At 47.3% G+C, this 24,020-nt stretch overlaps 1 protein-coding gene across 3 annotated transcripts in view; it reads left to right on the top strand.

Annotated features, from left to right (window-relative positions):
• Positions 1-15,563, top strand: part of DMRT1 (doublesex and mab-3 related transcription factor 1) — a 104,728-nt gene extending 89,165 nt beyond the window's left edge. For all 3 annotated transcript variants that reach the window (XM_029203714.1, XM_029203713.1, XM_029203712.1), the window contains one exon: positions 15,409-15,563. In XM_029203714.1, the coding sequence (XP_029059547.1) occupies positions 15,409-15,563 (155 nt within the window). The remainder of the gene's footprint in view (positions 1-15,408) is intronic.
• Positions 15,564-24,020: the final 8,457 nt, after the last annotated feature.

Raw genomic sequence — 24,020 nt, 5'->3', positions numbered from 1 at the left:
CCCACCTCCCCAAAGGGTTTTTGTGGAGATGATAAGTACAATGCCTGGAACATGATAGGGGCTCAGTGAATGATAGCGATGATTATTAATAATTATGCTAATAAATAATGTGGGCTGAACCTCATTTCACAGGCCTGTTTACCTAAGTCAGCACTTAGCAGCTCCTGCTGGGGCTGGTAGTCCATCCTTCCTAAGGAGTCCTGTTTCATTGCCCCAGGGTCTGCCAGCCTGCACTCAATAAAGAAAGCAGTTTACTCCTACAGTGCAGGAGCAGAGAGCTGTGCTCCCGGCGGTGGCCTGTTTTCTTTGATTTCCTTTTATCCTTGCTTTCTGTCTTTTATATCACTTTTTATTACTATGAAAACAGTACATGTTTATTAAAGCAAATGAAAACCTGTGATACCTGATAGTCTGTTTTTTCACAAAAGGTTCTAAGGACTTTTTAAATAAATGGATGACCTTGGTTTAGCACTATAAAAAATTTCCCCCTTAACTACCAACCACATTCATTAGCTAATGCTAATGTTTGTGTCTTTTGTTTTTCTCACAATTTTATCTGGTTCAGTGTCACAAATAGCAATATTTCCCAACGAAAATAATTAGAAGTTCATTTTATTCTCTGCTCTGACACATACAATCCTGGAGCCTCATTGAAGCACTAGAAAACATGAGACTTACTGTTAGCCGAAAATAACTGTCTTATGATATCAGTTCTTTAAATACCAGTCGTTTTCTGGTTAGCCACCGGACTACATTCTAATTAAGCTCCTGGAAAGCAAGTGGAGGGGAAGCTGATTATCAGCTTGAGATTCTCATACTGGTAGATACTTTGAAAGGCTGTGACACCATTCTAGGGTGGGGATGCAGACCAGGCTGGGACCAGAACCTTACTCAGCAGGGATGCGTCTTTTCCCTAAATTATGGAAACCTGACATAGTAAAAGTAAAAGTCTAGGATCCACCCACTTAATAGCAGTACCTTCTGTATGCTGAGTGGTATAGGCAACACTTTAGAAATTTGCTCTGCCCCAAAAGGTGACATCTCTGCAATGTCTAGAAGCCACCGCTTTGAAATGAGGATACCAACAGGAGGTTAGAGCCCGAAGCCTGAGTTCACCTCTTGAGTGAAGTAGTTTAACCGGATGCCTTTCATCAAGAGTAAACTCTTGAGAGAGTAAGCAGTAAACTGAGAGACTAGAACTGTGTCTGGAGGGGTTGGGGGGAGGGGTAAGGTGTCATTTGGCAGAGAGGAGACCAGGGGAGAGGATCAGGGAGCACCGGATACCTAAGAACAGAAAAGAAGTCACAGAGGTGAGGGAGGCGCAAAGGGTCAGGTAAAAGGGTAACTGAGAAACAATTCACCTTCCTCCTGATTTTGGTTCAGATGGTGCCTGGTGTACCTGTGAAGTACTTAACTGCTCCCTTATTATGGAAAGGGAAAAGCAGAGGAAGGAATAGTGTTGACTGAATATATTTTAGCTGTAAAGGCTACAGCCCTTAACATTATTGTTTTCCATGAACGAATGTCCAGAACTGAGGTGTATAGTGTTCAGTTATTGCCCACAGTCACATCACCAGTAAGAATCTGCTCCCAGGTGTCTCTGATTACAGGTGTCCCTGGTTTTTTCCCTATGAGAACAGAGACTTGTTTTATTCATGGCTGTATTCGCTTCATCTACGATAGCGCTGGGCACAGAGCAGATGCTCAAGACATATTCCATGAATTAAGTAACCAGTTGGCACCACACTGCCTTCTTTAATGGTTGAGAAGAGTGTTAAGACATAAAGAGGACCAGCGGTAGTCACTGTGTTCCTGGGTGCTCAGCTCCCTAAGAGGTCTCTTCCAACACCTTGAATATGAAACAAAGCATGTTCTGAAACTTATGCTTTAAAAATTACGGTGTAATCAAAAGGCTAGGCAGCACATAAACTTGACAGTTGATGTAATTTAAATTATGTTTCTGATCCCCAGGAAGCCTGCAGATAACTGTGGAAAGCATTTCCACATGTAAATTTGTCACTTTTGAGATGAGCTGGTGCCTTCTGAAACAAGCAGATTCCTTGAGCTTGAAGGAGCAGAGGTCGCCATTTGGTACTTGATTGCCCTTTGCTCTAAGCTTTGAGGGCGGCCAATAATGCTATGAGTGCCGGACTTTCGCTCTTGTTTTCAAATTAAAGATTTAATTACAGTCTTCACTGAAGATGAACCAAGTGTGAAAATACCTGATCTACTTGGAATGTGGGATCGAGGAGGAGTGTGTGGGTTGGAATCAGTGCCTGGGCTCTTAACTGCTTTCAACAGTAGCACTAAGGGTGCAATCAATTATGTTGTGGCCAAATGCTGGCCTGTTGGTTAGTCAGAGTCAGTGAAATTTATATTCTTCTTTATCATTTTTTTAAAGCTGAAAGGTTTTTTTCTTAGTAGTTACTCTGATAGACTACAGACTTAAATCTGCAAGACTTCAAAGGTTTGAAAGATATGCATCTTTGAAATTTGTGGAGACTTGGCTTTGTAGATCAGTACATGGTCATTTTGTATTAATGTTTCAGGTGTGCTTGAGAAGAATGTGGATTGGCTCATTGTTGGGGCCAGAGTTCTATGTCCATCTGTAGAATCAACCTTATTTATTGTGCTGTCACATCTTCAGTCAGTCAGTCATCAACCAATCAACAATAATGAAAGCCATCTATGCAAAAATCTGTCCAACGACACCATATTACCTATTTTTGTTTAAGGTCGCAGTTTTATAAGCTTCTTTTGTTCTGGAGAAAAAAATGTCTGTATACTGTTCAGGCTTCCAGCTTCTGTCCTTCTGGTATTTCTGTTAGTGTCCAGAGTGAAGTTACATCCATCCAAGGACTGGGTTTAAGGATAGATTCATGAGGTCACATTAACTTGCCATCACTGAACAATGATCTCTTTTGCATAAATGAATTTTCCAAACAACTCATAATTCCTCCCGTGACTGCCAAAGTTCTCTGCCTCCCACTCTCTGATGACAGACGTTTACAAAATGGATTCCCTTCTTTCTCGCCTTCAGTATGCTGAACCTTTCTTGAGGGTTCAGGTTCATTGTCACAGAGATCTGTTTTTGTACTCTCAGCTCTTCAGAAGTCTCCATAGGTGTTTATTTATTTATTTATTTATTTATTTTTGCGGTACGCGGGCCTCTCACTGCTGTGGCCCCTCCCGTCGCGGAGCACAGCCTCCGGACGCGCAGGCTCAGCGGCCATGGCTCACGGGCCCAGCCGCTCCACGGCATGTGGGATCCTCCCGGGCCGGGGCACGAACCCGTGTCCCCTGCATCGGCAGGCGGACTCTCAACCACTGCGCCACCAGGGAAGCCCCATAGGTGTTTATTTAGAAAGAAACATCTTGTTAGAGATATGCTTCTGGAAGAATAACTAACTGGCCATACTGGGATAAATTAAGATGAAGTAGAAAAGACTGGACAGGGCAACCAGATGCTAGCAGATGAGGGTAACCAGAAGGGAGGGAGATGCAGGAGGGCTCTGTGCAGTTCAAGAGAGCGGGACAGAGCAGTGGCTTAGGTTGGGGGGTGGGTCTGAGAGAGCCTGAGCTGCAGGTGATGTGGGCATGCTCAGGACCCAAGAGAGGAGAAGATGGTGGGTTCAGTTCTAAACAGGTGAGGTTCCATTGCAGGAAACTCATCCAGGTGGAGATGTTCAGCCAATATTTCATATACAGAAGTGGTTCTCAGTGAGAACTCGGGGCAAGAGAGAGGAATCGTGAAGTCATTTGCAAGGAGGTGATGTTTAAAGCTTATGTGGATGAGAGGACCAAGTGGAGTAGTTTGGAGAGTCTGTGTTTAGGGCTGGTGTTGGGGAAGGATGGTCCAGGGGGGCAGAAAGCCTGGAGGGCAGCTGAGGGGGATGAAGGGGAGAGGACATGTTAGGTGTCAGTGCTTTTGAGCAAAGAGGGAAAGACTGCAACAGGCCATTGGCTTTGGGGACCATCAGGCTATGGGTGACCTTGAGAAAGCTTTTCTGGGAGTGAAACAGCTACCAGTTTGCCGGGCATAACCCAGTGAGGAGTGGGCAGTGGGCCAGTTCTTCAGTTAAGTTTGGTGATGATAAAACAGAGACTGGGTGGTAGGTCAGGGTTGGGGAAGAGAGGACGCAATGCAGGAAAGGATTAGTATAAAAGGATCAAAAGACAAAATCCCACACCTCACACCCCTTAGGATGGCTGTTATTAAAAAACAAACAAACAAACAAAAACCCCAGAAAATAACCAGTGTTGCTGAAGATGTGGAGAATCGGAACCCTTTTACATTGCTGGTGGGAATGTAAAATGGTGCCCCTGCTGTGGAGAACTGTATGGTGGTTCCTCAAAAACTTAAAAATAGAATTAACATATGATCCAGCAATTCCACTTCCGGGTATACACACAAAAAAAGCGAAAAGAGGGACTTGAACAGATATTTGAACACCAGGGTTCATAACCAGCATCATCCACAAGAGCCAAAAGGCAGACACAACCCATATGTCCACTGATAAATGCCTGAGTAAACAAAATGTGGGCTGTACTTAGAATGAAATGTTATTCAGCCTGAAGAAGGAGTGAAGTTTTGCCACATGCTGCAACATGGATGAACCTTGGAGACATTATGCTAAGTGTAATAAACCAGTCACAGAAAGACAAATACTGTATGCTTCCACTTTATATGAGGTACCTAGAGTAGTCAGCTTCATAGAACCAGAAAGTAAAAGGGTGGTTACCAGGGGCCGGGCAGAGGGAATGGGGGGAGTTATTGTTTAATAGGTTTGGAAAGGTGACAAAGTTTCGGAGATGGTTGGGTAGTTTCGGTTGCACAACATCGTGAATATATTTAATACTGCTGAACTGTACACTTCACAGTGGTTAAAATGGTAAATTTTACATTATGTGTATTTTACCACAATAAAAAAGTTTCCTTAAGCAGAAAACAAAATCCTGAAAGGAGACCAATTTTTTTGACCATTGGGAGGAAGAATTAAATGAAAGTTGTCTTATACTTTGATAAATACCTGCCAGTGTTGGTTTCCTTCATTTAGTTCAGAACTGAGCTTGGTTGACCAGCACCAGCAGGTCCTGCCCAGAAGCTTCTCGCCCAGAGAGAACATGGGTTGTTCTGAGAAGTCCCTAAAAGAAGGCTACAGTTAAGTTTAGTTTCAGACAGGATGTAGTTGGGGGGGGGAAGAAGGAAAATCTTTTCTTGAAAGCAAACTAAAATACTTGTCAAGATGTGAGGTCTTCTCTCCTGAAACAATTAAAAAATATCATAAACCCCTGGAGAGGGGAGGGCACACTCACATTCCCTGAATGCCTTATATCACCCCCAGATTAAACCTCTTTAGCACTGAAGTCCTTTCTTGGGATCCAGTTGAACAGAAGGCATTTTAAACAAATAGAAAAATGTTTTACGAAAGACATATATGATTTGTTTTTTTAGCAGTTGGGGTCTTATGCAAAGTGTGTAAATACTCTTTAGGAAAAACATAGTTTGTGCTACTTTCTTGTTTCTCTTCACCCTTAACATGGGCCGTTCCAAAAGAGCGTATTCTTGAGCCTGTAATCTGAACTATCTTACCCACCCATGATGGCTGTGTTGTAATTAGGAGGTAAAACAACCTGTGTGACTGAGTAAGCATGTATTCTCCTGTCTGGAAATGCCTGGAATTTTCTATGCTGATTGATTTCATCTGGTATATGTTATTTAAATGTGTCCTGGTGTTTGCTTCCTTTTTCTGTACCAGAGAAAAATACTAATAATTACTCATTTTAAATTTCCTGTAACCCTAGTTAGCAAGAAAGAGAAGGAAAAGTTGGCATAGTATTAATAGCCAATACTGGTGGAGTTTTGCGTTTGATTTTTTTTTTTTTGAAGAAGGTGTCATCTCCTGATAGTAAAGGTAAAATAATTTACTGGACACAGTCTTCTACCCTGCTACTAGCATATCATTTGGGGCACAGTATTTCTTTTCAAATTATAAGCTGCAACTTTTACACAAGTTCTACTTGTGAAATGGCTTGTGAACTTTCTCTTTTATTCATTTCATTGCAAAGTATCTGAATATTTTTTTAACATCTTTATTGGAGTATAATTGCTTTACAGTGGTGTGTTAGTTTCTGCTTTATAACAAAGTGAATCAGTTATACATATACATATGTTCCCATATCTCTTCCCTCTTGCGTCTCCCTCCCTCCCACCCTCCCTATCCCACCCCTCTAGGTGGTCACAAAGCACTGAGCTGATCTCCCTGTGCTATGCGGCTGCTTCCCACTAGCTATCTATTTTACGTTTGGTAGTGTATATATGTCCAAGCCACTCTCTCACTTTGTCACAGCTTACCCTTCCCCCTCCCCATATCCTCAAGTCCATGCTCTAGTAGGTCTGTGTCTTTATTCCCGTCCTGCCTCTAGGTTCTTCATGACATTTTTTTTTCTTAAATTCCATATATATGTGTTAGCATACGGTATTTGTTTTTCTCTTTCTGACTTACTTCACTCTGTATGACAGACTCTAGGTCCATCCACCTCACTACCAATAACTCAATTTCATTTCTTTTTATGGCTGAGTAATATTCCATTGTATATATGTGTCACATCTTTATCCATTCATCTGTCGATGGACAGTTAGGTTGCTTCCATGAAAGAGTTCCTCAAAGCCATACGGCTGAAGCTGCACATCTTACATATTTTGTTAAGCAGCGTGTTTTATCAGAGATGGTGTAATTCCACAGTGAAAGGCTGACTGCAGGCTGGTGGATTAGCCGGAAACCGAGTTCATTTCAGGCCCCAGGTGAGAAAGCAGCTGCATTCCCTCTCCTCATGCCTGGCTCTCCTGGCAGTGGTGTTGACTCCAAAACTTTAATCTTTTTTCTTAGTCTTAACTAGAGTCCCATGAAGGTGGAGATTTTCATCACACATTACCCTTTAAGGTTGAAGCATCTGTGATTCTTTCTTCTCAGTGTGAAGGAAGCTCTCAGCAAAGCTACTTTAAAAATGTCTCTTGTTGCAAAATATCTGGACAGAGCCAACCTAGTTTCTAGGCTGGCGAATGCCGCGGCCTGCTTTGTGGGTTTGATTTCTTTTGTATCTGAGAAAACCGCTTTCTCAGAATCAAATGGGAACTCTCTTCCAGAGGTGACTTGTGGAGCCTCTTGTTAGCCTGGTCTGCCTTGGTTTCTGAGATGATCACACACCTGTTTAAACTCTGTTTTCAAATGCAGTTGCACCTGTGACCATCCAGCCGTGGTACCATATGTGGTTTGCGTTTCAGAGTCCCCAAGGAACGTGGTCCTGCGGGCTTGTCCAGAGCCAGGCTCTCTGGCTGAGGTCACGCCTCAGGGTGTGTTTGATGTGGCTTTTCTCCTTGTGTCGGTGCCCAGAGTCCTTCCAATAAACACAGACAAAATTAGACAAAGCCTTTGCACTTTAAAATCGTCAAAACTGGTTTTAGACTTGAGACACTCTTTGCCAGTGTGTGGGTTAGCCCTGTTTTGTGGTGGCAGCATGTCTTGTGAAGACCACATTCCATGGGCTTTCTCACTCCCCTATCCATTATTAAGCACCTGCTGGGTACACTGCACCGTGCTAGGTAGTGTACAGTAGATGTTCTTGGCCGAATTTCAGTTTACCAGGTGTTAGTGTTTTATCTAATAGACTTTCTGTTTCTTTCTCGAGGAGGTTCCCCTTGCTCTGCTGGTTTAGCCAAGTCCCTTCCCCTTTGGCCTGGCCTCAGGTAATGTCATGTGTACCTGAAGTCCCGGGAGAAAACACAATATAACAGGCTTGGGTTTCAGTTCGGAATTCATCTTTACTTTTAGCCTTCTGCTGTGTAAAGAAGGACGAATAAAGTAAAAGTCACCTTTCTCTGAACACTGAAATTGAAATTTGTCTGAAAACATTCAGGGAGGTTTGAGCTGTGTTGACGCTAACTCTTTTTTTTTTTTTCTTTCCCAACCAGTGTTTAATAAAAGTCTTACTAATTTCTTGGTCCTGTCTTAGGCAGTGGAGGACAGAGACTAAATCACACTCCTTCCTTAGGGAAGTGCACAGACTCAGGCCAGGGGAGAGGAGTCTTCACGTTTACAAATGATTTTGTCATTTATCATCTCTTCTATCCTCGGAGCAACTTTATGAAATGCATCATTATTACCTTCTTTTACAGTGAAAGAAATTGATGCTCAGAGGTGTTTACTGAGGTGCCATGTCTGACGGCAGAGCTCATGGTCTTTCCACACTTGTTCTCAGGTGGCCACTGTTGGGAGCTGGGCCCGGGAGCAGGACCCCCTCAGCCTTCCTGCCCTTGTCAGTACACATATGTGGTGGGAAAATGGTCTGCCTCTTCAGAGAGGAGAAGGTGGACCAGAGATGACAAGCACTCAAGAAAGACTAAGCAGGGCAGGATGAGTATAGATGGGGGCAGCTGAGGGGAGTGATGCTAGGAATAGAGCTCAATTCGGACCACATCCAGTGCTGAGGTGCTGTGTCTGTGGGACACACATGTGGGTGACCAAATGGTACAGCTGTGTACAATGGTAGTGTGGGCTTTTCAGATGCATCGGGCTTAATGGGGCCCCAAAGCTCTGTGTGGAACCATCCTAAGTGCTGTACTGTGTCCCCATTGTACAGCTGAGGAGATAGAGGCATGGAGAGGGTAAGGCACTTGCCCAAGGTCTTCGGATAGTAAGAGAGGGTCTTCTGGCAACACCCATACTCCTTGCCCTAGCCCTGCTTTGTCGCCTTGTGACTGAAGGTCAGCTTCTGGTACCCCAGCAAGCCTCATCCCATCAGGGCTCCAGGTACCCAATAGTTGTAGATTAGGAACAATGAGACCCCTACTTCTTTGGGGACATTGAAGCCTGTACCTAGTACTTCCCAGAGTTTTCAACCTTTAGGACAAACTTAGGCTCAAAAGGAAGATTCTTCCTGCTTTCAAATACTGCTGCCTGAAGGAATGGTTGGCTTGATCATTGGATAACAACACTATTTTTGGTCTGGTATGTCCAGAGGTATTCTGCTGCTTCATTTTGATTGGACACCTCTTCTCAAAAAATGAAAAAGCCAGAGCTTATGTAACGAGGGACCTGTTGTCCAAATGAGGACCAGGTCATTTGCCTCCTAGATTTGACACTCTGGCTGTCATGTAGGCCCCAAGTGAAGTAAAATGTGTATCCCTGGTTCCTGGCTCTCTCAAGGCACATTATGTGTGGCCTGGAGGGAACAGATCTTGTACTAAATACCGATTGGATTCTGGCACCTTCAAAGGCAAGGATCTTCTAACGTGAAGACACTGAAATTGAAGACAAAGGAAGTAAAGAAACTACTATGTACTCAGTGATGATCACAGTGACCTGTTGTTAGCCTCATTTTACAGATGAGGAAACTGGTGTTTAAGTTCATTGCCCAGGTAGTTTAGGGGATTTCTTCAAGGTCGGTGTTGTGGTTATTTCAGTGATGAGGAAAATAGAGCAGAATTAGTCAGTGTGAGGATTTATCTCAGAATGTTGTCATGAAAGCGAAGAAAAGGCCACACTATGTTTAGGTTTTGTTACTGAGTATATTTTGGTTAAAACACAGTGAATTAGAGGATCTTTGAATCTGTGGATTGTGTGTTTCATCCAGTGCTGCCTTCATGGATGACACACGTCAGCTGAGCCAGTCATAATGAATTACCCGTCACATACGCACTTGCTCAGTTCAGAAGGAGTGCAAGAAGAAATATCAGTGAGAAAAGGCTCCACAGCTCACGGTGCCACTTTGGGCGTGAGGGAGCACCCAGGAGCATTACCACTGCCAGTAGACAAGAGGGTTCTGGGGAGGTGAGGATTGACGACATGCTCAGGGTGTGAGTCCCTGCCAGGGTAGGGCCGCTGTCACAGGCACATCACTTATTCACGTGCTTGCTTTGAGACTCGAGTAGTTTTGGGGACCCGCCCCCGCCCCCCATGGAATAGACAGGGAGTGTGGGATCCCAGCAGCTGCCCTGCCGTGGTCCAGAAGAATCTGTCGTGGAGGGTGGGGGTGGGGGGAAGAGGAGGAATGCCTGCACCCGAGGTAATCCTGCCCGCGTCCCAGGTGAGGTGGAAGGCTGAACGGGGTCCCTTCTCTTTTCCCTTTTTGTGTGCATTCTTCCCTTCGTGTGTCCATTGAACTCCGTAGGTGGTAAGGTGGTAGGTGGGGTGCGTTATCCCCTCGTTCCTTGAGCAGCAGGGTAGCAGTCTGCAGTTCCAGCAGGGCCAGCCTGTGAGCCCCGGTCCTCACACTGTCTCCCAGGGGCTGCCAAAGGAAGCTTGATAGGCTGCTGTTTGTTTTGAGAATTAAGAAGTTCTAGTGTTATCTTGTGTTGTATCTGTGTTACACATGAAATTTAGAGAGAATGAGGCAGTGTTGATAGTGGTTAAATACGTGCTTTCTGTTATCGGTTCACCTTGTCTGTAAGATGGCTTTTCCTAGAGCTTGCCAAGGCTGTGGCAACAGGATCAAGGAGGAAGCACCGATCACGTGCCTCTTTCCATCCACAGGAGCTCTCCTTTATGATGGCTTGGCCACTTCTCCCTACACTGTGCACAGGGCTGAGCTGGCCCCTCTCAAAACTGCTGTTAGATTTTAGACTGGCAATTAAGGTAATGTTTTCAGGGAAAGCGTAATCCTAACCAGACTCTCTCTCTAGCCACTACTCTTTTGATTACACACAGGTGGAAAAAAACACATTTAATTGTTTCAAAGATTATTATATTTTTGGTAAATTTATAGTAAATGGGGGCGATTAATAAAGGGCTATTTTATTCTCAGCTTGTGGTTTCTAATTACATCAGTTACAGCTTAGCCTTTCTCTTCACTAGCGTGCAGGCATGGACTGGAAAAGAATGAGCTAATCCTTGATAGATCAGGTGGAATAAAGATCTCCATTCATATCTTTACCTTTTATCCCTTCTTCTGAGTGCCAAGAATTAATGCTGTTTGAAAGTACAAGCTGAACCTGCCAAGCTTCGGACAGCTAAGATAATCCTAGTTATTTTAAATGTTAGTGAGAAGGGTAGCAGTTCTACTCTGGAAAAGAGTCCTATTGTGAAACATCAGATATCTGCTAAGTGGTATTGATTGGACATGATTTTATTTCCAAACACTATGGTTATCATGAAGCGGAAGAATTAATTGTTTAAGACATTTTCATCAGACTCTTAGGCTTGCAAACTCGAGGAAACCAAAGAGACCTGTCAGTGTCTAGGTGAAGAGTTGCTAACAGTTGAAGAATGCCACTTGCATTTTTTATTTTTAAAATGGTTTCTTAGTGGGAGCTTAATAGTGTTTAACATCTAGAGGAAGAACAATTTTTTCTCAAGCATGAATATCCTGTTTCTCACATCACTGGAAGAGAATTGTTCGTTCCAGTCCACCGACTCCCAACAGATCATTCAAGTTAAAAGTCAGGGGTCTTTGCAGTGTCAAAAGATTTAGCAGTTAGATTGGGCTTTGTTTTGTTTTTTAGAGAGGTGGGTTTAGGGGGTGGGTGCAGTCTATAATATTTTCCAAAAAGAATATTGGTGGTTAGATGGCATCACTGAAATCATCTTTTTTTCCCCCTCAGCATTGGTAAGAGTGATTATGTGTAAGGTTTCTTTGTTTGTTTTAAAATAATAATAAAAGAAAGACCATTTAGCTGCTGTAGACAAATAGGCTAGTAGAGAGAAAACAGATACAGGGTTTGCTGGTTCAAACCAGGGTCAGCCTCAGAGGTTTACCCACCTTTCGTTGTAACAAGAAAAAAGATCAGATGGGCACTTTTTCCTTTTTTTTTTTTTCATTTTCTTGCTTTTAAATCTCTACTTCGGTCTCCAGGAGTCATTTCTTCCATTTCTGTAAATGCTGGGAGCCTAGTGATGATTACAGGGTAGCAAAATCCTGAATTGTCTGTTGCCTGTGAAAGCTTCCTGCCCCCCTCCCCCAACCCCACCCCCACCCCCCCGCGCCAGAGCAAAGCACTCACGTCTTCGCTCATGCAAATAGTGGTGTGTGGAGCATCGCCCGGCCAATTATTCTTTCTTTCTTTGGGTTTATTCCCCAGAGTGGAATTACCAGGTCAGAGGGTATGAACAGTTTTACGGTTCTTATTACATGTCACTAGGTTGCTGTCCAGAAAGATTGAACCAATTTCTAGTGCTACCAACAGCGTATCTTTCCCCACAGTCCCGTGGACAGTAGGCATTAGCATTTTTACAAAATAATGAAGAGGAACCTTTTGAGTTGAAATTAGCCCTTCTGCAGGGCTCATTAGAATCAACACGCAAAAAAAGAGAATTTTGGCTTTTTAATTTTTAATTGGTATAAAATGATTTAAAATGATCGGTTGTTATTCTTCCCCCCAGTAAAGTTTAATGAAGCTGCATTTAAATGAAGAGGGTACCTTCATCTTTAAGGATGATAGTAAAATAAATTTTGGACATTAGTCACTAAGATAAACACTAAATCTTTGATGCACTTGGAACTACTTTTATGAGGTGCTACACAAAATGAGTTAAACAGATACTGTCCCTAACTTCAGCATTCAGAGACAATGCTAAGCCTTTAACAAAAGTGAAATGAACATGGATTTAAATTTTGAGTGGAGAAAAGCTTTAAGAAATACAGGTATTTTGCAAAACAGGTTGAGTTCATTTATTTGGATCTTCTCTGGAGTGCAGTCATGCATTAAGTATGCTTGGAGCCTCCCTAGTCTATGCAGGTGACACCCTCTGCACATCTTCACACCCTCAGGTCAGAGGAACATTTTCCAAGAAAGTACCCACAAGGCAAGTGAGAGCAGAAGGGGGGCTCTCCCCAAGTCCTTTCTTTTGCAGAATTCCCGCCCCTTGCTTTTTCAGTCACAAGTCGGGCCGAATGGGGGAGGCAGGGTGTTTGTGGCTGGGGTGGGAGCATCCCTAGGTCAGCTGTTAACCGTAGGCAGAAGCTCAGAACATGTCTGGAGAACGCTTTGCCTATTCCTTTATAGCCTCTGCATTAAGTTGACAAGGGTCAGTTATTTTACCTCCTCAAACTAACACAGAGATTAGGACAGTTCAGTGGCCAGTGACTAAATGTGACACCCAAGGGTGGGGATGGTGCAGGGGTGAGAACAAGCCAGGAGGTGGGGCTGACCAATGTTGCACTGCCCTTGCAGCTTCCACAGGGCCTCCTTTGTAAAAACGGGAGAACAATTCTCTCAGTGAATGGTTTGAGGGTTAAATTTACATACTCATTAAAGTAGGTGACATACAAGAAGTAGTAAATGTTCACTCCCTTCTCCATCTCTTCTGTACAGAGAACCTTCTGTCACTGGCTTGAGATGGGGATGAGGGTGGGCAGATTAACTCAGACTCTGGTTGGCCCTTAGTTGGCTCTCCATATCCTTGTATAGTCACAAGATGTCAGAGCAGAGTCTGCTCTCTGTGTAGATACAACATCCTTGGGCATGTAACACAATTCATAAATTATCTTGGATTTGCAGGGAAATTTAAATCCATATAACAACTCAAATTTAGTAAGAAGCCTTAATGAACAGTGAGAAAATGAAAGCTTTAGGTTTTCTAGGTTCAAATTAGTACTCTTTTTGTTTAACTTAGTAAATCTAAACACATACTGCCAATATCAAAAGTAAATTGTGGGCTTCCCTGGTGGCGCAGTGGTTGGGCGTCCACCTGCCGATGCAGGGGACACGGGTTCGTGCCCCGGTCCGGGAAGATCCCACATGCCGCGGAGCGGCTGGGCCCGTGAGCCATGGCCGCTGGGCCTGCACGTCCGGAGCCTGTGCTCCACAACGGGAGAGGCCACCGCAGTGAGAGGCCCGCGTACTGGAAAAAAAAAAAAAAAAGTAAATTGCTTGTCAGGAAATTACCTACACTCTTTTCCAAATTTTTTTAACTTACTTTCAGAACATTCCTTTCCTAACTGGATATTGAGGCAGCTCTCCCAAACTGTCCATCTGTCTGTCTGTCTGTCCATATGTCACATTAGAAGAACGGGGCTTTCTCAGATAATTTGGTCCAGTGGAGTGGTTAAAGATCCGCTTCTTAAATCCCAGCTCTGTTCTTTTATTTCTGTGTGGTTCCACTAGCTGCAGCAAACCTCGAAACCCGTAACAAGCGTAAATAGTGTTCTGTTGTAAAAAGGTCTCTTTTCAGCATGGTAATATACCTTATTAAATTCCAAACATAACAAGTATTGATGGCAAACACATCAGGACCCAGTACAGCTTCCACTATGATTTAGTTCTCTACAAATGACTTCAGCACTCAGCTCCCAATGCATTTTGCTAATTACATCATAGATTTCCCTATTGATGAACACAAGCTGAATTAACACAGGGGCACTAATGTACCCTTTCACCATTATTGTTGTACAAGAAGCCGTGGCAGATGCTGGCAGTTAGTTACACAAACATTAGTATTAACGATTGGCCATTTGGAATTGGTGACAAACTACTGCCCTGCGGAATCCTGAGGCTGAAACCAATCAGGAAGTTAATGAGGAGAGAAATTACCACTGCAGCTTCCCCTTAATTACATTCACACTAGGCAGGAAGGGAGTTCTGGGGGTGGATCTAAACTCAGCTAAGGTTAAGAAGGTCAGGGACCCTTTTGCTTAAATTTTGTATCTACTGTGGCTTGTAAGGTTGCAAAAATTGTTCAACACATTATTACTTTTGCATCCTTCATATTTAATGTCAGATTCCTAGTGGAGTTTTATGTTTATAGGTTTGCTGTTAAAACCTTTACCTGACTTCTGTTTTAGTGTTGTATAATTCAGTTTCTTTTAATTTTGGGATTTTTTTTAAGTTTCCTTCCCATTTACTGCTTTTGACTTTTTAAAAGTTAGGTATGCTTTTTAAAAGGTATGTACACCTTCCCCCAAGTGTTTGTTTCCCTCTGTCCAAGAGAACTAACAGGAAGGTTGATAAGCTATCGCTTTCACTTGCTAGCTACTGAGAAACTAGGGTTACCTGTCAAATGGTGGAAATACATGGGTGGGGTCTTGCTTGGGGTAATTTGTCAGATGGATCATTTGACAAGACTCGTCAAACTATTAGCATCGTTTACATGAAGGGGTGGGGCTCAGTGAAGGGTGGAAATAGTATCCCCAAAGAGGGGGGAGAAGACTGTTTTTTGTTTTTAATGAACATAAAATTGAAACTCTGCTACTTAACTTGCCTCTTCAATTAAATAGATAATACTGTGCAGAAATACTATTTTTTATTCTAAAGAAGCACTGGGGATTTTAATGAGTGTCTATGAAAACACTTTCAACTCCGAATAGAAATTGCAGAGCGCCTTTTTCTTTGTTGGAACCTAATTGCACTGTGAATGTAGAAAGACTAGCCACTTTTAACGCACTCTTCTCCCTCTGTCTCTCCCCACTTCCCAGTATTCTCGCCACCCAGCAGTCAAGATTGTGGCTTGGTTTCCCTCTCCACCAGCTCTTCCGTTAGTAACGACAGCTCAAAGGGAGTGCTCGAATGTGAGTCTGCCTCGGAGCCCAGCAGTTTTGCGGTCACTCCCGTCATCGAGGACGACGAATAATCCGGCACCCCGATGCCTTTGGCCATTCACCTGGAGTGGCAGGTTTATTCCGTTTATACACAGGGTTTGTTGTTAACATTTTGCCTTGACTCACACCAACTTAACTGTTGAGAAGATGTTTGGTTTATACTCCTTAGAGCTTAGCCCAGAGGCTAGAAGACATTTGGAATAGTTTACTATCTGTGTCTACCGTCTGCACCAATTAAGTGCTTTGCTCACAAAGTTAAATATTAGTGTCCCTCATTTTTTTTATGACACTGGTTTACATGTAGTTTTCAAGAAATACAATAATTCACTCAAGTAAAGCAGTACCTTTGCACCTAAATGTGTCAACTACTTTCAGTTTTAAAATGAAATCTTAGGTGCCTCAGATCTTTTTTTGAATTTTAGTATTTTAATAAAAGTGCTAAACCATAAATTTAGCCACGTTCCTGACTGGTGAGAAGAATAGAGTTAGTGATTATGTTAGAAATCTGCAGAAGGTTAAATAGAAATAGTGTGTGTGTTTGTGTTGCTGTTAGAAAAGCCTAGCCCCGACCCCATCCCCTCAAATCCAAAACGTGACTGAAACAGTCAGAAGGAAAAATTAATGACTTTAAGAATTGCTACCTTTTCTAAAGGGTAGTTTGAAAACAATACAATTTAAAGTAACCCTAGTAATGCAGAGTTCCTGAGTGTTGTTTCTAGAAAAATATAAGAGTTTGTGATGTACATTCTACTATTTAAAAAAATGGATGCAATCTAGATTATTTTGTAACCTTAGGTTGTAATCTGATTTGAAGATAAGTACATCTTTAAAAGTTACTATAGATTTCTGAGTTCATTTTTTGTTAAAAATTGCTAGTGGTGTACTTATGTAACAGAAGCCATCCTGAAATAAAACTAGTCTAAAAAAATTCATTGTTCTGTGTAGTTGCGGCTGTACCTGAAATAAAAATGTTATTGATGACTGAATTTTCTTGTGTGTATATTTGATGAGCGGTATTAAACAGGAAAAAAGAAATTACTTGTATTTTCTTCGCTCTGTGCTTTGAAAACATCTATTTGATTTCACCCCCATCTGTTGTAATCAATAACCTGACCATCTTGTTTTTTATTAAATGCACTTACTCTTAATTTCATCCACCAGTGGTTTTAGAGAGAATAATGTGGAGTTACCTATATAGGTTTGACATTATAAATCACTTCTTGGGGCTGAATCGTATAGCGGTATCGATTGATCCTGATATATCACAGAAATTTACTGTCACTTCTGTTTTCAATTAAAGATACAATCAGTCAGATAATGACTTAATTGGATTTTACAGAAGATTGAGTTTTATTGCCCAGTGCTTTACGAGTTTAGTTAAGGAAGATCATTTTATCACACTTGTCAGGCTGCTGCTACTGCAGCCGTGTGCCCTTCGGGGCGGCTGTAGCTGTAGGTATTGTGACGGCGACTCCGGAGGCTGCCGGGCGCGCCAGGAAGGACTGGGCCGCAGACTCGCCACCTTCAAGGCGTCAGTGGTGGCTTTTTGGAGATGAAGATTCCTTGCTCACCTGCGCACTCGCTGCCCACTGCCCGGGCCCCCTCTATTTCTTTGAATAATCCTGGCTTCTGCGGATCCAGGAGTCTTCCAGTTCCTACTGTTCCAAGATGACCCCAACACACTAATTTTGCCGGGTGTGTTTGATGGAGAAGCTCGGCACGCCCCTTCAACGGGTGTGTGTGCGTGTGTGCCCTCTCCCAGCACAGCTCCCTTCAGTGCCCCTGCGTTTCTGGAAAGCCAGGCGGAGCCCGGAAAAGCGCGCGTGTGTGCTCTCAGAGCCCTGACCGAGCACCCCCTGGGTCCCTGGTGAGCCCGGGCTCCAGTTTCGAAGGCCCTGCGCCTCCCGGCCTCCTACTGCGGCCCGGAGCTCCACTCTGGGCCGTCAGAGCCCTGGGAACCAGGCTTGTCTAGTGGGCCTCCTACGCCCCGAGGGTCCACTGCTTCTCCTGACGCCGAGTTTGGTTCTGAATTCGGGCGCCCGCCGCGCGGGGACTCTTACCGAAGATTCTGCCCAAGAAGGGCTACTCCCAGCGCGAGGACACAGACCCCAGGACCTCAAAGGGCCCAGGCGGAGTTGAGGGTAGCTTCGGCTGCTTCTCTCTTCTCCGCCGAATGGCTCCGTTAAAGAGGGACCTGCGGTCTTCCTCCCGCGCCTGGTGGGGTGGAGTGGCCCTGCGACGCTCAGGTTTCCAACAGGCGGCTTATTCTTGACCGCTAGGGAGGAGAGCGCCAGGCAGGCCAGGCCCAAGCGGACTGCGTAAGGAACTTAAAATTCTGAACACAAGGAAGAGCACAGACAGCAAGTCTTGTCTGCTGAATGTTAACACCCGCGTTTGAGGGGCTGTAAGTTTCTCAGCTCTGCGCCTTTGAACGGACACCTGTAACAAGGCCGCGCCACCCTGCGGGCGGCACCCGCAGTGTGTGCGATGTGGAGTGCGCACCACAAGTGTGTGCAGGTGTGGGCGTGTCGGGCGCCCAGTGCTCGTCTCTTGCGGGCGCCGTGGCTCCGGCGCCGAGAGACCGAGGCGGGCTCGCCGGGTCTTCTCCCGGACTCCGGGCAAGCTTCCGCCACGCGACTTGGAGCTGTGGGCAGACGAAGCTCCCCAAGACCGCCTGCGACTCCCGCAGTGGCTGGGGGTGAGGGCGAGTTTTCCCCGCTTCCAGCGGACGCGGCTCCCGGGACCTGCGCTCACTCGGGTGTCCCCTTCACCCCACTAGTGTGCTGCAGACCCCGCGCTGCGTAACTAGGGTCTCGGGGAAAGCCGCCTGCGGGGCCCAGGGCGCTCTTGGTGACACTCGCTTCCCCCCAGAGCCCACGCAGGGAACCGCCATTCCGGGCAGGGGCGGGAGCCGGCACTGGCGTCTCCCGGGCACCTCGTGCAAATTAAACTCTCGCCCACGTGTAGAAATCGAGCTCCCGCCCCTCGCTTCACGGTAACCGCAGTGCTGAACTGGCTTCACGTGCACACAGACTGCACCGCACCTGACACTTGGCACCAAGTGGTGGTAAAAGCGCTTTACAGAACGCGCTTCGTGTCACAAAGAAATACAGAGGGCAGCCCGTGGAAGGCAGGGGATTTTCCTCGGCTCCCGGACTTGGCCCTGTCCGCCCCGCCGGTTGGGGCCGCCACTGCCTGCCTGCGCGCCGCCGCCGCCCCTTTGGGAGGTTTGCTCCGGCAACTTGCACGGGGCCTCGTCCTCCTTTCTCCCTCCGCGCATACGCACGCGGAGGAGGCCTGAGACCTGTGCTGCGCGCCGGCCGCCCGTAAGCTCAGTCGCCACTCTTGATTCTCGCCTTTAGAAGATGCCTTTCCCCCCTACCCCTCAAAAAACGCGAACGGCCTTTAGTCAGCCAGTTGTTCGTTGAGTACCTTCCCCCACCCTCCGCAAAAGAGCCTGCAAACTTCTCAGCAGCTCTAAGCTGCGGTCCGGACAGCTGGGGAGGGTCGTGGGCGAAGGGGCGGGTCGTGGGCAAAGGGGCGGGTCGAGCAGGGCTTGGGGGGCGGGGGCGCAGAGTGGGCGCGGCCTAACTGCTCCGGAAGCCGCCCCGCCCGGGAGGCTCTGGCTTGGGCGTAGTGAGCTGAGTCTTGGCCTGGCTCCCCGGGGTGGGGTGCTTTAGAGTGCCCGCGCAGCGTCACTGTCTTGCCGGTCTGGTCTCGGTACAAGGAGTTCGCACCCAACTTTCCCTGGGGTGTGGGCAGCGCTGGCCGTTTCCCGCCTTCATTCCCGGGCCCGTCGAATCGAGAAGGGACTTCTTCCTTGGAAGTCCCCACCTCCGCCCACATTCTCCCCAGCAGAGCTTTTTTCCGGGACTGCAGAGGAGCGGGGAGGCGGAAGAGAGTTCCGGAAAGGGGGCTTGTCCTGCGAACTGCACCAGCGCCCCCAGAGCAAACACTTTGGGGAACAGAAACTGTCTTGTTTCTAGAATGTTTCTCTAAATTACCTGAAATTATTTCCTCGGCCTTTTTTGGTTTTTAAAGTCACGGGAGAAAGATTACGTTAAAACTATTTTAAAGGCAGCGCTGCTCTCATTTCATCTCGGAGGGTACATGTTTTACTTTTTCCTTTGGCACGGAAGGTAGACGGGGTCTGCAGACCGCCCAGGCGACCCTCTTCTAAAACCGTGTAGGGACTTGACCGCCGCCTCCAGTCCCCCATGCCCGGCGGGGTGTGCGCGACTCGGCCCAGGAAGCCCCGGGCGCTTGCGGGCCCCGCGGCCCTGGCCCAGTGGGAGCGCTCCGAGGGCGCCCTTTCCCAGTCCCTCCTTTCGACAGCGCGGGGCGGAGGTCGCCGTTCAGGGGCCCCCTCAGATGTTGCAGTGCGGGAGCGACACCCGTGCAGCCACAGCAAAGGATGGGGGCGGGCGCGACCTTGTGTCTAGTCTAGGTCTGAGTAATCTGCACCCGTGGGAGTGCCTACCTCCAGGGTGAGCTGTTGCTGGTCTCGAGAGTTCTAGAATATGAACGACCGCGCAGCCGCGTCTGCAGGGGGCCGCCGGGGTTGAAGGCCGTTTTAGGTCCCGTTTGCTCCGAAAAGCCTCGGCCCCGATGCCAAAATGGTGTGGGGACGTGACCGTCCAGGATGTTCCTTCACACCAGCTGTGTCCCCCCGGCCGCCAGACGCAGGTTCAGTAACTCCCCGGTCGCAAGGTCTCTACCCTCTGTCCTGAGCCCCAGAGGGCGGCTTCGGGGATGCCATGGGGGTGCACACGAGTCTCTCCCAAATGTGGAAGGGCATTATTGTCACCCCAAAAAATCGATTCCTGGTGGCCCCAGCGCCTCGCTAGACATTTGTTCCCCCCTTTCGATGTGAAGTTGGCCAATGAGTGATGCCGAAGAGGCACGGACAGGGTAAGAGCTGAAAAATTCATGCGTGGGGAGAGGGAGCTCGTTTTCCTGCTTTAAAAGGGCTTTCTAAAAAATAAGTAAAATAAAAGGGCTTTCTGCATGCCCCGGCCTCCAGTGTCACCGTGGTCGCGTTTTAAACAGCAGAATAGGAACCTTGACCTCCCCTCCATGAGAATCCAGCAAAGCAGAAAATTTCCTGATGTATTATACATCCGGGACAATATGAAACTGTCCTTTTGATTAAGTGTTGATTGCGGTCATGAGCGTCCAGTCAGGACATCTTCGGTTTCTCAGCACCGGCACCTGCACTCCGACTTATACGTACGTACATATATAGATTGTGTGTGCGTCAAGAGAAAGAGAACCACACATGCACACTATCTTTCACCCTTTCGCTGTTAATACCTATCACAATTCTATCCAGTTAATTGTGGTTTGAACACACACGTGCACATACAGACACACACACCCCACCCAGAGCAGAACGAGAGAGTGGATCCGGTCTAGTGAGGTTACACTTACTTGTAATCCTCCCCCCTCCCTTTCCAGTTTCTTTGATGATTTTTCCCATAAGTGTACAAGCCGCTGGGACTTAGTAGAAGCAGGCTGCTCCTCCTAAATGTGATTCGGACCATATGCTTTCTACATTCATCCCCGCTCCGGCTTTTCTTCTCCGCACTAACTGCTAACACGTTATAGTCACCTTGAAATTTCCTCTGCTATTTTCCAATTAAAAGCTTAATAGCCCTGGAAACGGAGTTCATGTGGTGAAGTTTACCATAGCGCCTTGTTCTGAAAGGCTTTCTGCTGGGATCCCATTATGTGCTTGAATAAACCCTTTCTGCAAACAGAAATGGGACTCTGGGTTGTCAGGTGTTGGGTTACAATAGACTTTGAGGCAGGGGACATTTTACCAACATAAATACAAACCTGTCCCTATAGGGAGATGTTGTCAAATACTGGGTTATGGAAAACATTCCCATCAAATATGAGAAAAGGATTATTGCGCTATATCAAATGAGTATTTAGATCTCAGCCCCCAATGTGCACTGGAGTGAAACGGGGCCCTGGGACCAAATAATGCAAGACTGCTTGAGTGGCAAAGGGATAGGGTGGCTAGGTGACTGAGGGAGGAGAGTGGGTCGCCTTGGTAGTGGAAATATCCCCCAAACCTGGTGCAGAGCTCTGCTGCTTTCCTTTAAAAAAATTCTTTACTCCCAAGTTCCTTATACTCCCCGGTTTCCCTGACCATTTGGAGAAAATCGGGAGAAATTTGGCTTTGAAAACAGTCTGTGGTCCCCGCATTCCCAAGAGACCTGGAGATTTCAGCGCGAAAGTTCCCAGATTCAGTGTCTTTCTAGGCCCTCTAGGTCTCTCAAGTGAAGTGACTCGCTGTCAACTCCCCACTTCAGGGCCTCTGGCCCGCGGGGCTGCAGGTCACCTAGGCCTCCAGTTTGGAGAGTTTATGAAGTTCCTCACAGTTGTAGTGTTTTTAAGGCTTGTTTTCTTCTTGACGCTTGGGTGGAGAGATCCATGAGGCGGTGGGTTAGGGGCAAGACTAAGGGGTCTGTTCCCGAAGCAGCTTTGGAGGCAGGCCTCCCAGGGTTAGCCCTCTCGGGCTAGGGTTTCCTTATCGCGCCCTACCAGGTCCGCAGGTCTGAAACGGGGGAGGTGGGGGGCAGTCAAGGGCTTCAAGGGAAACACACAAAAGCAGGTTCCCTTTTTAACCTGCTCCCCTCCCGGAATCACCCTTCTAAACGGAGGGTTGGCTGCTAGAACTCCTGGTGCTACTTGAATTCACAGCAAACACAGTGGGACGTTTTCGGGTTGCTTGTTTGCTTCCAGGGCAGTGCAGAGAAAAGCTGAGAGGACAAGGGCAGCTGTGCCGCCAAACGGTTGGCCATTGCAGCAAACTCGTATACGCGCCGGTTTCGCATTCGATTCGCCCAGACCGCCAAGAGCTGAGTTCAGAGTGCGCTGTCTGGAGCTTGCCGGCAAACGGCTCCGGGACTGCATTCTACCCCCCTTCGCACTGAGCCATTGTGCTACCCTGCGTCGCTGTAACCACCTGCTTTTTATTTTTGTTTTCTTGCATTGCGGGAGAGACTCCGTGCATTTGTGGTGGTAGTCTGCCTTAGGCCAAATCGGTACTCTTAGGGGTCTAGAAACACGCAAATAACTGTTTCAACAAAGTTTTATGCTGTCATCTTGTGCAAGGGCTCTCCCCCACCCCTACCCAAAGACACTGGGGGGGGTGTGGCCCCATCCCTTTACATAACTAGATTGCTGAGTCCGTGGGCATTTGAATTGGGGCACGCGAGACCTCCGTTTATCGCTCAAATGCCGTTGGGCAGGGAGGAGATCATATGCGGTAACTTTGGGGGCGCTAGCGTGATTCCTGCGTCCGCTCTCTGAAAGTTTATAGACCCAATACTTAAGCAAATCCCCCATAAGAGCGCTTCCCGGCTTTTCAGGACAGAGACTTTTTAAAATTAAAACGTGGGGAGGAGGGTAGAGAAATAAACTCTGCACCAGAGAGAGAGGACAGTTTTTTCCTTTGAAATAGCCTGCAAAATGGGTCGTCATCCTTGGGCCAGCAGGTTTTCAAAATCAATCATTTTTTTCTACAGCAGCAAAAGAAAAAAATGTTGCAAAAGGAAATAAAGAAAGCCAACATTTCTCGAACCAATTCCAATGCCCTGCCCCCAACCCCTCCCGCCAGTGGCCGCGGGGCCTGTCTCCCCCCAACTTAAAACCCTCTCGGCTCACTCCGGGAACCGAGTGCACCCGCAGGGCTCTGGTAGGCTCCGGTTCTCGCGGAGCTGTGTTTCTGTGGCCAAGGGTGGGAATGAAAGCGGCCTTGGGCTCGGTACCGCCAAATCAGGCCTGGAGGGAAGGGAAGAGAGCGAAGGGCACCTCCACCCTCACCCGCGCTGGTCCTCCCTTCCCCGCCCCGCGTGCACCGCCGCGTCCCGGAGCGCCGCAGTCCCGCCCGCCGCGGGCAGGGGAAGCGCAGAGAGCTTGGAGGGGGGGGCCTTGAGCGCCCCCGTGAGAGTGGCCCGACGGCGGATGGCAAGGAAGGTGAAGTGCAGGGACTCGAAGGGCCCGAGCGGAAAGGAAGGAGGCAGGCGTGGAGTGGGGTGGGGAGTGCAAGGAGACCTGGACCTCGAGGGTGGGGGTGGGGGTGGCGGTGGGAGGGAGGAGGAGTAGGGGGAGGGCGGCGGAGGAAGCGCCGGGCCCGGCCTGCGCGCGCGGGAGCTGCAGACGAGCTGGCTCAGACCATAATCAGAGCTCTCGCCGGCCCCTGGCAGCCGCCGCAGCGCCTCGGCGAGTGAGGACGTGCCGGCCAAAGCAGCGGCAGGCGGAGACGCGACCGGCGTGAGATTGGTGGGGCGCCAGTCGGGAGGCTGAGGCTGTGAGCGCCGCGGGAGCCGTAAACACGGCTGCAGCCCCTCCGGCCATCCCGGAGCGCACGCGGCCGCGGGGACTGCTGGACCAAAGACTGCGCCGCCCGGAGGCCGCCCCTGAGCGGGCCTCCCAACCCGTCGTCCAGCGCCCCCTGACTCGCTCTCGCCGCCAGC

This window comes from Monodon monoceros, unplaced genomic scaffold (genome assembly GCF_005190385.1).
Source record: "Monodon monoceros isolate NGI ecotype Baffin Bay Population unplaced genomic scaffold, NGI_Narwhal_1 Super_Scaffold_5, whole genome shotgun sequence".
Classification (NCBI taxonomy): Eukaryota; Metazoa; Chordata; class Mammalia; order Artiodactyla; family Monodontidae; genus Monodon; species Monodon monoceros.
This window is presented reverse-complemented; position numbering and strand designations above follow the sequence as displayed.